Source organism: Gorilla gorilla, chromosome 2 (genome assembly GCF_029281585.2).
Source record: "Gorilla gorilla gorilla isolate KB3781 chromosome 2, NHGRI_mGorGor1-v2.1_pri, whole genome shotgun sequence".
Classification (NCBI taxonomy): domain Eukaryota; kingdom Metazoa; phylum Chordata; class Mammalia; order Primates; family Hominidae; genus Gorilla; species Gorilla gorilla.
The window spans coordinates 61835467-61846072 of NC_086017.1; the positions used below are offsets into that span (position 1 = coordinate 61835467).

General features: G+C 60.6%; 1 protein-coding gene across 12 annotated transcripts; it reads right to left on the reverse strand.

Annotated features, from left to right (window-relative positions):
• Window positions 1-80: 80 nt before the first annotated feature.
• Window positions 81-10087, reverse strand: PCBP4 (poly(rC) binding protein 4). Of its 12 annotated transcripts, XM_055382552.2 has the most exons (15): window positions 9979-10079; window positions 5458-5540; window positions 4589-4736; window positions 3808-3952; window positions 3658-3681; window positions 3516-3548; window positions 3176-3292; window positions 2839-2970; window positions 2545-2673; window positions 2227-2301; window positions 2017-2061; window positions 1879-1942; window positions 1697-1749; window positions 1439-1608; window positions 81-976 (listed from the first exon to the last, which is right to left on the reverse strand). In XM_055382552.2, the coding sequence occupies exons 4-15, from the start codon at window positions 3886-3888 to the stop codon at window positions 688-690; spliced, it is 1212 nt and encodes a 403-aa protein (XP_055238527.1). In that variant the 5' UTR covers window positions 3889-3952; window positions 4589-4736; window positions 5458-5540; window positions 9979-10079; the 3' UTR covers window positions 81-687. The 12 variants fall into 12 exon arrangements, with proteins under 12 accessions (XP_055238527.1, XP_063559916.1, XP_055238525.1 ...); XM_063703846.1 differs by lacking the exon at window positions 5458-5540 and having other exon boundaries at window positions 81-779; window positions 9979-10083; XM_055382550.2 differs by lacking the exon at window positions 5458-5540 and having other exon boundaries at window positions 9979-10083.
• Window positions 10088-10606: the final 519 nt, after the last annotated feature.

Below are 10606 nucleotides of genomic sequence, written 5' to 3' on the forward strand. Positions count from 1 at the left end.
CACACATGGGGGTCCTCCAGGACCTCAGCTGCACCCATTTTCTGGAGGTTTTGCTGCCCACAACACCAGTATTTCACAACTTCCTGGTCGCTGACAATATTTATTCAAAAACAGGGATTGAAAAAACTGTACAGAGTGTCTGCTGCTGAGAACTGGGCCCCTGCCCCATGCCACTCCCCCAGCTACCTGGCAGTGCCCCCTCTTTGGGGTGCCCCCTGACAAGCCCAGCCAGTTCATTCCAGTCAAAAGGGTATCAGTGGAAGCAGCAAGAAATCTGCAGGTGGTGGGGAGAGAAGCCTGGCCCCGGCTACCCCCCGGGCCCTCCTCCCTGACTCCCACAAGGATGCAGTAGGCCAGGAAGCCCTAAGGGATGGGGAGTGCGTGAGTGACACCCGCCATGGTGGGGGCACTAGGGAGTCTCCTGGCTGCTCCCTGTATCCAAGCACAGAGCTGAGGAGGTAGGGCCCCCTGCCCTGGGGCTGCCGCAGCTCAGACCCCTGGGCCAGAAACTGCCCCCACTCTGAGAGAAAGAACTCCCGTAGACGGAGGCAGGGTAGGGGATGCATCCATGCGTCTGGGCGTTAGCGGCGTTTGGGACCCCAGGGTGGAGTCTCCTTGGGCGGGTAGGGTGCAGAGGCAGCCCCCTGCTTGTGGTCCTGCCTGCCCCTGCCTGTACCTCAGCTGGCCTCAGTAGGGGGAGAATTTCTGCCGCTCAGCCTTCTTGCTCCCATTAGCCGCTGCCATCTTGGCAGTGTAGGCCGCCAAGCCTGGCGGTGGCCCTGGGGAAGCAGGTGGTAGAGCCAAGAAGGGCATGGGCTTGAGGCCGATGAAGTTGGAGAGGGAGATGGCATAGGGTGTGCCCAGCAGGCCAGGGGGAGCTGTGGGCAGGGCCGTCAGGGGTGGCGAGAAGGGGGCAGGCAGGTCTGCGGGGGCCGAGCTGGGCGTCCCCCCAGAGGTAGACTTGGCCGTCTCTAGACTGGAGAGAGGGATATAGAGGGGAGACAAAGGGGAAAGTGGGAGTGAGAGAGGGGCAATGAGGGCAGAGATGGGCATGAGATTAGATGAAAGGCAAGAGAGAGGTAGTGAACAGAGAACAATCACATGGGGTGGATGTGTTTAAGGGGAAGATGGGAAAGGTGGAAGAGGAAGGGAAGAAAGGACAAGCAGATATATAGTACGAGGTGCAGGGAGAAATGGGGTGGCCAGAGACCCAGGGAAAAGAGACAGCAATGGAGAATGAGAGGTGGATATAGAGGGGGGAGATGGGGCAACAGAGGGTGAATTAGGCAAAGACCATGGGGAATTGGAGTAGGGTTAGGAGAGGCAGAGGTCGGGCCCAGACAGAGAGAGAAGGCCAGCTTCCTCTCCCCACCCCTGCCTTTCTTGGGCACATGAGAACCGTGACCTGCTCCCCCACTGCCGCCCAGCCCGTGCTCACCAGGCAGTGATGAGGTACTGGGCCAGGGCGATGGAGACCGGAGAGCCAGTGATGGTGACATGCCGCTCCCCAGCGCCCTCTGCTTGGTTCCCAATCTTGATATGTGCCCCTGACATCTGCCGGATCTCGCTGATCTTGCTGCCCTGGCGCCCGATCACACAGCCAATCAACTAGAGGGAAGGCAGAATTCAGCCCTGGGTGAGGCCCAGACCCCTAGGCCCCCCTACCCACCCTCCAGCCATCCCATCCCCTGCTCACATCATTGGGAACCAAGAACTCCTGTGAGCTGGTCTGTGTGCCGGGATCCAGTCCTGAGGGGGAGAAGAGGGACTGAGTGTGGTTCTGGGCCTTTCCCGCCCCACCATTTCCACTCTCCCTGGAAGGGAGGGGGCTGCCCTCTTAGGACCCTCCCCCTGCCTCCTTGTGCAGGGGTGGCTTACCTGGCACCACACTGGGTGTGGCAAAGGGGACCGCATGGCTTGAGAGCTGCTGGAGCTTGGTGACCTGTGCCAAAGAGGGGTCAGAGGTCAGAGGAGGCATGGTTCGGGAAGGGGTGCCTTGGGCTATGGGTCACTCACCTCAGTTGGGGTCACAGCCCCATACTGACCCTGGACAGAGAAGCCCTGTGGGGACAAAGTGGGTGAAAAGGGGGTTACTGTGACATTGCAGTTCAGCCAGAGTCACTCCTTCCCCCGTCCCTGGACCTCCAATTCCTTCTTCCATCCCCTCCTCCATTTCAATCCCCCTTCTCCAGTAATGTGTCCCACTGCTCCTGTTGTTCCCCTCACCTGGTTGGCAGAGAGAAGAACAGTACCTAGGGAGAGGCTCGGATGGTAGGGGATAGTGGCTCCTTTGGGTGGGGACTGGAAGGCATAAACAGGGCTCTGTCAGGACCCTCTCAGGCTCCGATAACCTCCCCAACTGCCCAGTGGCCTCAGGCCCCCACCATGACCCCCAGGGAAATGCACATGATCCCTGGAGCTCATCATCCATCCCTGCAGCCCTGCCCTGCCCCACCTGCAGCACAGGCATAGGGTTTGGGGTCCCCGACAAGGCAGACCCAGGGCCCATCTCCTGCCCCCTCTCTCCCTGCCCCAGGGCAGCACCTCCAGGATAACAGCGCAGATCTGGCGCACACACAGGATGATGGCATCAGGCACCCCAGATACCGTAACAGCTCGCTCTGTGGAGTTGGGGAGCAGGTCCCCTGCCACCTGTACCTGGGCACCCGTAGTCTGCAAACAGAGAACAGGGGCCACTTCTGGCTGCTCCCATAACCCAGAAAAGGGCTGCCCAGGCTCAGAGCTCTCTAGGTGGGGAGGACGCCATAAGCCCAACACCCCTCTTACAACTGCTCCCTTGCCCCGGATTCCCTGTGGGTGGTATATCTCGCCCCTCACCTCTCGGATCTCCTTGATCTTGGTGCCAGCCTTCCCAATCAGTGAGCCACACTGACTGGCAGGGATGACAAGGCGCAGGGTCACTGGAGGCCTGGAGACATTTCCACCATTTGCAGGAGCAGCACAAAGGTCCTGGGACAGGGAGACGGTGGGTTGGCCATGCTCGTCCCTGCTATATCTGCCCAGGGGTCAGGAGGGTACCCTTTCCCCAGTCCCACTTCAAGGGAACACTGCCCTGGGCTTGACCTCCCCTCCCACCCATAGCCACTATCTGGAGTCGGAGTTGCGTTCCTCCTGGGGAACCACTCTTGGCCTCCTGCCCTGGCCAGCCACGGACCTCGTCCAGTTTGAAAGCAATCATGGAGACTGCATGGAAGACAGCCGCTGTAGACCCGGTGATGGTGGTGATGCGTTCGGGGCAGGAGCCCTCGGAGATGGTGATCCGGGCACTGCTCTGCAGATATAGAATGAGCGCCGGGCAGCGGGGCATCTTCCCTGCTCCCTTGCCGGAACTTGTCTGCCTGCCCCACTCACCAGGCCTGAGGCAAGGCTCAAAACTGCCACCCTCTGGGGCACTCACTGGTCAGCCCAGAAGGAGTGGTTCAGGGAGAAAGTGGGGCAGGGATCTCCCCTCCACATCAGGTGCCCTGGGCTCCTCCCCCAAACTCCATCCTCACCTGCTCCCGGATTCGCTTTACAGTCTCGCCCTTCTGTGGGAGACAAAACAGATAATCACTCTTAACTTAGAGGTCACAGCCTCCTTCCCTGGGCTGAAGCCTCAGCTGGAGGGGGATGTACAGAGCAGAGCTAGGCACCTACCTTCCCGATGATGCTGCCCACTTCCTGCGGACAAGACAAGAGCCGTCAGATGGGTGCCAGTGCCCAGGCCCAGCCCCTCCCCACTGGGATACCCAGTGAAACCCAGCCCGGCCCAGCCTTGCCTCGCCTGGCCCTCCACCTCCCGCTCACCTTCCCGTGCATCAGCATCCGCAGCGTGAGGGTGATGCTGAGCTCTGGCTCCTCCTCCAGTCCCCCATCCGAGCCGCTCATTCTGTCAGGCGAGGCTGGGGCCACAGCGACCTGCGAGTGTGTCCGCGCTGCGACCTGGCCGGCTCTGGCAGGGGCAGCCAGAGAGGGGTTCGAGAGGAGCCCAGTTCACCCTGCCCCTGCCCTTACATGGGGACCCCAGAGCTGGGCTAGTCAAACTCCCAGAGGAAAGAGACTGCATGGACCTTGAACGCCACACATCACTCTGACCAGCGTGCTTATGTGTGTCTCACGAGCTGTGTAAGCCTGGGGAGCCCATTCAACCCTCTGAGCCTCAGCTTCTCCATCTGTAGAAGGGGATACAAATTCCCATCTCCAAAGAGTGATGAGAATTAAAACAATAAGCACATACATGGTAGGTACCTAGCTTTTCCCTTACCCTGAGACACTAAAAGAAATAATGAACTAGGAAGCCTATGGGAGTCGGGAGGAGAGCCTCCTCCCTGACCTCTTGGAAGAGGTAACCTCTGTGGATGGGGCCCTGAAGGTGGAGTTCAGGCTGAAAGCTTACTCCATATGAGAGGCACTTGCGTCCAGCGGCCAGATGCTGGATGGAGCACAGAAGAGCAGCTGGGGAGGAAGCTGGAGCAGCCATGGGAAGCCTTGAAGGCAGGGAGGCCTTGGGTGTGGTCAGGTCTTGCCACTGCCTGGTAAAGGCTTGAGGCAGGGGTTGAGGGGGGAATTGAGGCACACTCCCACCTACCAAAAGTCACTAGGGCAGAAGCTCACTACAGACACCTCTGGGCAGGGTTCATTCAGCACTGGGCTGCAGTGGGTGGGGCACAGCGTGTCAGGGGACTGGCAGTTCTGCACGTTGGTTTCCAATCTCTCTTCTATGTGCTGGAAATGGCCTTGGGAACAGGAGGTAAGAAGTGTCCAGGCTGGCCACATTCCCAGCCTGGAACACTTTCTACTGTACCAGAAACAAGTCACTTGGGCTCTGAGTCTCAATTTCCTCACTTATAAAATGGAGGGAATACCTCTCCCTGGGACTGCGTGATGGGTAAGAAAAGGATTTGGTGGGCTGCGGGAATGTCAAGGCCATTAACTGATGGAGGAAGGTGGAGCCTGAGATTAGCTGCTGGGATTAGCTCAGTGGCCAGCCCTCCCCACCCGACCCTTTTTCATGCCCCGACTTAATCCTCAACCTTAATCCTGCTTGGAAATCCCTCTCCTTAGGCGTCTGTCTCCTGCCATGGCTCAGCCTTGATGGGGAGCTCACTGGGGGACCAGAACCCTATGGGGAAAACATGGAGTGGGACCAACTGGTGCTAAGTCTGGGCCAAGACCAAGCCCTAACACTGCAAATTCCTCATGCCCAGGAGGGTGCGGGGGTGAAGGATGAGTGTGCTGAGCTTGGAACACTCCAGAAGTCTCTGGGCGCCTTCCTCCTCAGCCCCCTGCCCCATCCCAACATGACAGGAAAGGGCATGGAGTTCTGTCCAACGCCCTCTTCTGAACTCCCCTTGCTAGACAGAGCTTGAGCACGGAAGGTGAAAGGGGCTCCCAGCCTGGCTCCTTCTCAGAAGCCCCAGCAAGCCACCATATGGCATAAGGTCTTTGTTTCCTCACCTATCCAACGGAGGTGACACCCTGCTCCCCTGGGCGCAGCTGCTCCTCCTTCCATTTGAGTTCTGCCACAGGGACTCCAGAGGCTGGAGATGAGCAGTGGATGCAGGGACTGTGCTCTCCGAGCATCCTGGCCAGCCTCATGCTGGCTGCCCTTGCTAGACATTCCCCCAGCTGCCTGCACTTCCCCCATCAAAGCACTTGTGATGACGTGCTTGGTTTCTGCCTCTCTGGACAGCCAAGCCCAGGAGCCCCTTGGAGCAGGAGCCAAGGCTGCTGCCTTCTCCTTATGTCCCCAGGGCTCAGTTCAGAGCCAGGCCAGAGAAGGTGCTCAGAACATACTGAGCTCAGCTGGAACTCAGCTAACATACTGGTTAGCTGAGCAGATGAATTCACTGCACAGGAGAACCTGATGCCTGGAGAGGATCAGTAACCTGCCCAAGGTCACAGAGAGGTGGGACACAGTGGGACTAGCATTGCTAGTGTGAGGCTATCCAAAGCCCCATCTGCCTCCCCTTTCAGGCTGCTCCTGTCTGGATCTGTTAGTCCTCTTCCTGGAGGGCGGGCTCCTTCAAAAGTGGGGATTGGGCTTCAGTCGTCTCTGAGACCTTTGCCTAGCTAGAAGACAGGGATCCTATTTGGAAAGGACTGACAACTTGTCCAGAGCCTCGGTCTTAAGTTCCAAAATTTTCTGGGGTTCAAGGACCCCCTTGGGATGGCAACCAGTGGGAGACCTGACACTGTCCCCAAACCATCTCCACATGACCTCTTGTGGCTCCAGGAAAAATGGGGCAGGAGGGCTGGAACATGGCCAGAACTAGAGCTTCTGCCATGAAAAGATGCCTGGGTCTCCAGCAGAGACCCACCGCCCCAAGTCCAGTGGGTAACTTTGGCCAGGTCTTCACCTGACCTAAACCCACCTGTATTGTGTTTAGGGGCTGGGGGTAGGGAGAGAGTTGCTGGTCTATCTGCGCCCTTCCTGGTCTGAGAGACTCTCAAGGTCTTTCCCATCTTTAGGCAAGAACAAGGGGTTCTGACCCATGTCTTCCAAATTATTCTCCTAGGGCCCAAGGAACGAACAGCCCCATGAGGCATCACTGGCTCCCCCTGCCCTCAGTGGGGCTCTAGGGAGTCATTTGCTGCTCCAGCCGGGTGGGCCCTGGGTCTTTGCCGGGCCACCCACGTGACAGCCACACAACGTGCCACAGTGACCTCCAGCTCACCTCCGCGGGTGCCCAGCCCCCTCTGGTCAGCAGGGCTCCCTGGCAGGGCACACCAAGCTCACACCAGGCCTCTGACCTCGGGCATTCCCTCCTGACTCCCAGGCCCCCTCCCCAGCCCCAGTGCCCACTCCTTCTGTCCCTGGCTTTCTGCCACTCAGGCTGGAGGAGGCGGGGGGGGGTGACAGCTGTGTAAGCGATGGTGGCTGCCCCCTTCCTGCCCCTCCCCCCCAGCTGTCTCTCTCCCATGACAGCTGCCCAATCAAAGGGCTGGGGGCTTAGCCAGCTCACCCCACATGCAGGGATCAAGTGTCCACCCTGCCTTTGTTCTGGAGCAAGAACAATCCGGGGGAGGGGAGGGCTCCTGGGGCCAGGCGATTCAAGTAGACTGGCCCGCCCCTTGGGGGATTCCCTCCGCTCTGCTGGCCAGAATGTCTGGACCAGCTAGGGCCTGTGGACCCACCTGGGCTTCACTCTCCATCTCACATCCCCCCACATCCTCTCAGCACCCCCAGCTCCCCACCTAGCAGCCCCCTTCTCCTATTCCCACTCCCAAAGCAGCCATGCTAGCCACACCCAGTGATGCTGGGGAATGGCTCGGAGCATCCAGGGAGGCAGGGTGTGGTGGGGGTGGACCCTGGGCCACAGCACGTCTGCATCGAGGGCTCCTAACTCTCCTGCCCAATCCCTTCTCTGGAGATGCTCACTCTCCTAACTAGCCAGGCCTTCATAAGAACTGCCCCAGCATCCTTGGACACATGTGCCCAGCCTCCTGGCCTCCCAGCCTCCCGGGATAGCCAATCATCTACAGTTGGGAGAGGAGGAGGGGAGTGGGAAGCCTCAGGTGAGCATCCTGGGGTCCACAAGTTCCAGTCTCTGGCTTCTTGATTCAGATCTGCCACATAGACAAAGTGCCAGGAAGGGAAAGGCAGCTCTGACAAGTTGGCAGGTGCCAAAAATGCTACAGCTTCCATACACCATCATTAGGCAGCCCCCAGGAGTCTTCGGAACCAAGGGAAACCAAGTCAAGCCCGGGCCCAGGCTGGGCTCCAGGAGAAAGGCCACAGCCTCATGGTACCCATCCCCTCACTCTCTCACCTACATTGAGAAAGGCCTCTAGCTTCCAATCTCCGTGCTGAAAACTGTATGCTTACTCTGCTGCTCAACAGACACCCATGGCTGCCCAGTGCCCAAAGAATAAAGCCTGAACTCCACAGACAGGCCATCAAGGGCCTTCATGATCCAGCCCCTGTCTCTCTTGTCTCATCTCCACCCCATCCTTCACACATGCCAGGCTGCAGAACACACTTAGCACCTCCAGCCCTTCGGGCCTTTGTCCAGGCTTACCTCAGCTCAAAACGCCCATCCTCCCCACTCTCTGTCAAAATCCTTCTCAAACGCCACCTCCTCTGTGAAGCCCTCCCCAGGCTTCCAAGTCAGATGTGATCACTCAGGCCTCTGTGCCCCTCAAAGATGTTGCTGCAACTCAAAGAAGTCCCCGTTGGGCATTTCTGAGCCTGTCTTTCCACTATACACAGAGCTCCAGAAAGAGGAAATTTGAGACAAGACCAGGGTCAGTGTGCAGGGAGAAGAGTTAAGGTTCATGGGGCCTGGGGACATTTGGAACCAAAGATGGGGCTGAGGGTCCCGGAGGAGTAATGAGAGTAGAGTGAGAAGACCCAGACATGAGGGCCAGCCACATGGGCAGAGGTAGGACCTGCCTGGACAGGATTCCTGGTTCCTTTCTCAGCATCCCCAGCCCTACTCCTGCCATTTTACCAGGACTAGGAGCTCCCTAGGTATGCTGCTGGGGTGGGGGATTTGGGCTGTGCTTTAGGTTTTCAGAGGGTGGGAGCAGAATGGGTCTCCTCATGGAAGAGGGGGACTGGAAGAAGGGCTGGGGGGTGGGGTACGTTTCACAGAATCGAGTTGGGCTCAGCCTGTCACAGCTGGAAAGGTCTTACCAATCACAGCAGGGGCTCGAGGCCCAGAGAGGAAGGGAAATGTTTGTAAGGCTACATGGGAGACAACTGGCAGAGCTGGAGAACCCAGGGGTCTACCTGCGCAGCTCAGAGCTCTTTCCTCAAGATGTCAGCGCCACTGGGCAATGGTGATGGAGGCTGGAGGGGCAGCAGTGATGGCAGTAGGGAGGGTGGACAGCCTGTCTGGGGACACAGGGTGGGGCAAGCCAGCCTCCTCGTGGCCTGGGCCTGCCAGGGTGTGTGGGCTGCCTGCTCCCAGCCCCCCACCCTGAGCATGCAAGAAGAACAATCCCCTTGTGTTTGGGCAGCCTGAGCCTGCATGCTGATGAAGGCTAGAGGGTGGGGGCTGGGATGGGGGTGCCCTGGAGGTTGAGGGGGCTCCAGGACCTGGGAAGACCAGGGGATTTTTTCAGATGGGGAAAGAATAGGGTCCCAGGTACTGGTCCTGAGGCAATGAGGGTGACCCAGGGAACAGGGAGGGCAGGAGCTCAGCTCCTAGGGAGTTCATGGATTGTAAGAGCCTTTGTGGCGGAAGGCAAGCCCCTGGGGACACATGTCCTGCTGGTTCAGCACGAACATGAGCATCCTGGGCTTGGTGGGGAGAAAGGAATGCAACTGGCCCTGGGTGCATCATCACCTTGGAGACCACTCCCCTGGGTGCTGGGGCCGGGTGGGGCACTGGGTGCCACAGGTCTCAAGATGGCGGGCCAGGGATAGGGAAGAGAGGAGGCGGGCACCTCCCTCTCCTGGCCAGGCAGGCATGAGGGCCAGGCTGAAGTGAGTAGCAGAGCCTCCCACCCCCACCCCCCAGGACCCCAGCCAAGAAGCTAGGTCAGAGCTGAAGGGCTGAAGAGCTATGGGGCAAGAGGGACCACTCTGAGCCCCCAGCTGTCATCTCCATACACCCCTGGCCTGTATCTGGCTGTATCTGGCTCCCCCAACGACTGCGGAGGATGGGAAGGGGTGTGTGCCCAGCCAGGAGCTACAGGGGAGTGGCAGGTGAGGGCAGAGATGGAGCAGAACCAGAACCCAGGGCAGGAGGCAGAGAGAGGAGCAGGCGCAAAGGACAGAAACAGCGAGTGGGATGGGGGCCTCAAATCTGGGATCTAAGGTCCAGGAAGCCCCTCCCTGGTGCCAAGAGCGCCTCTGGCAGACCAGCGCCCCCCACCTGTGCAGGCCTCAGCGGTGTGGGACAGAGAACGTGTTCCTCGCAGTCTCACAAACCCGGGACCCCAACCGAGGGATCTGGGCGCGGGCTCCCTGCCCCCGGGCGAACCCCCAAACTTCGCGGCCCGCCGTGCCCCGCCCGGCCCGCGCCCTACCTCGCTGGGGCTGTCCTGCGGCGGCGGCGGCGGCGGCACGGCGGCTGGGCCGCTCAGTCCCACATTGTCCCCGGGAGAGGCGGCCGCTCACAACTGCGAGTGACATCAGCTGCGAACAATGAGGGGTTTGACAGGCGCGGAGCCCGGCCGGCCCGGAGCCCGGCTCCGCGCCCCCCCCCCACCCCCCGGCCCGCCCGGCCCGGCCCCTCCCCGCCCCCTCCCCGGATCCGATTACAGAGCGGCGGGCCCGCCCCAGCCGCCCCAGTGCCGCAGCCACCCGCCCCGCCCCGCGCGCCGCGGTGCGCCCCGAGCGGCGGCCGCTTCCTGGAGGGCTCGGGCGACCCTTCCCCTGCCACTCCCAGAGCCCCACGGGTTGGGGGTAGGGGCGTCCGGCCTGAAACCCGGTCCCCAGCCACGGCCTTCCCCGCACCGCCCGCGCTGCGCCCGGCTCCAAGCCCCTTCGCTCCCGCCAGGCCAGTCCTTCCGGCCCGGGCCGCCCGCCCGGCGCCTCTGCCGAGCCCCCTGCACCCGCATCCCCGCCTTGGCCCCGCCAGCCCCGGCTCCGCCTCGCTCCCGGCCCGCGTCCCTCCGAGCTCCGGCTGGGACCCTGCGTCCCGCCTAGCTCCCG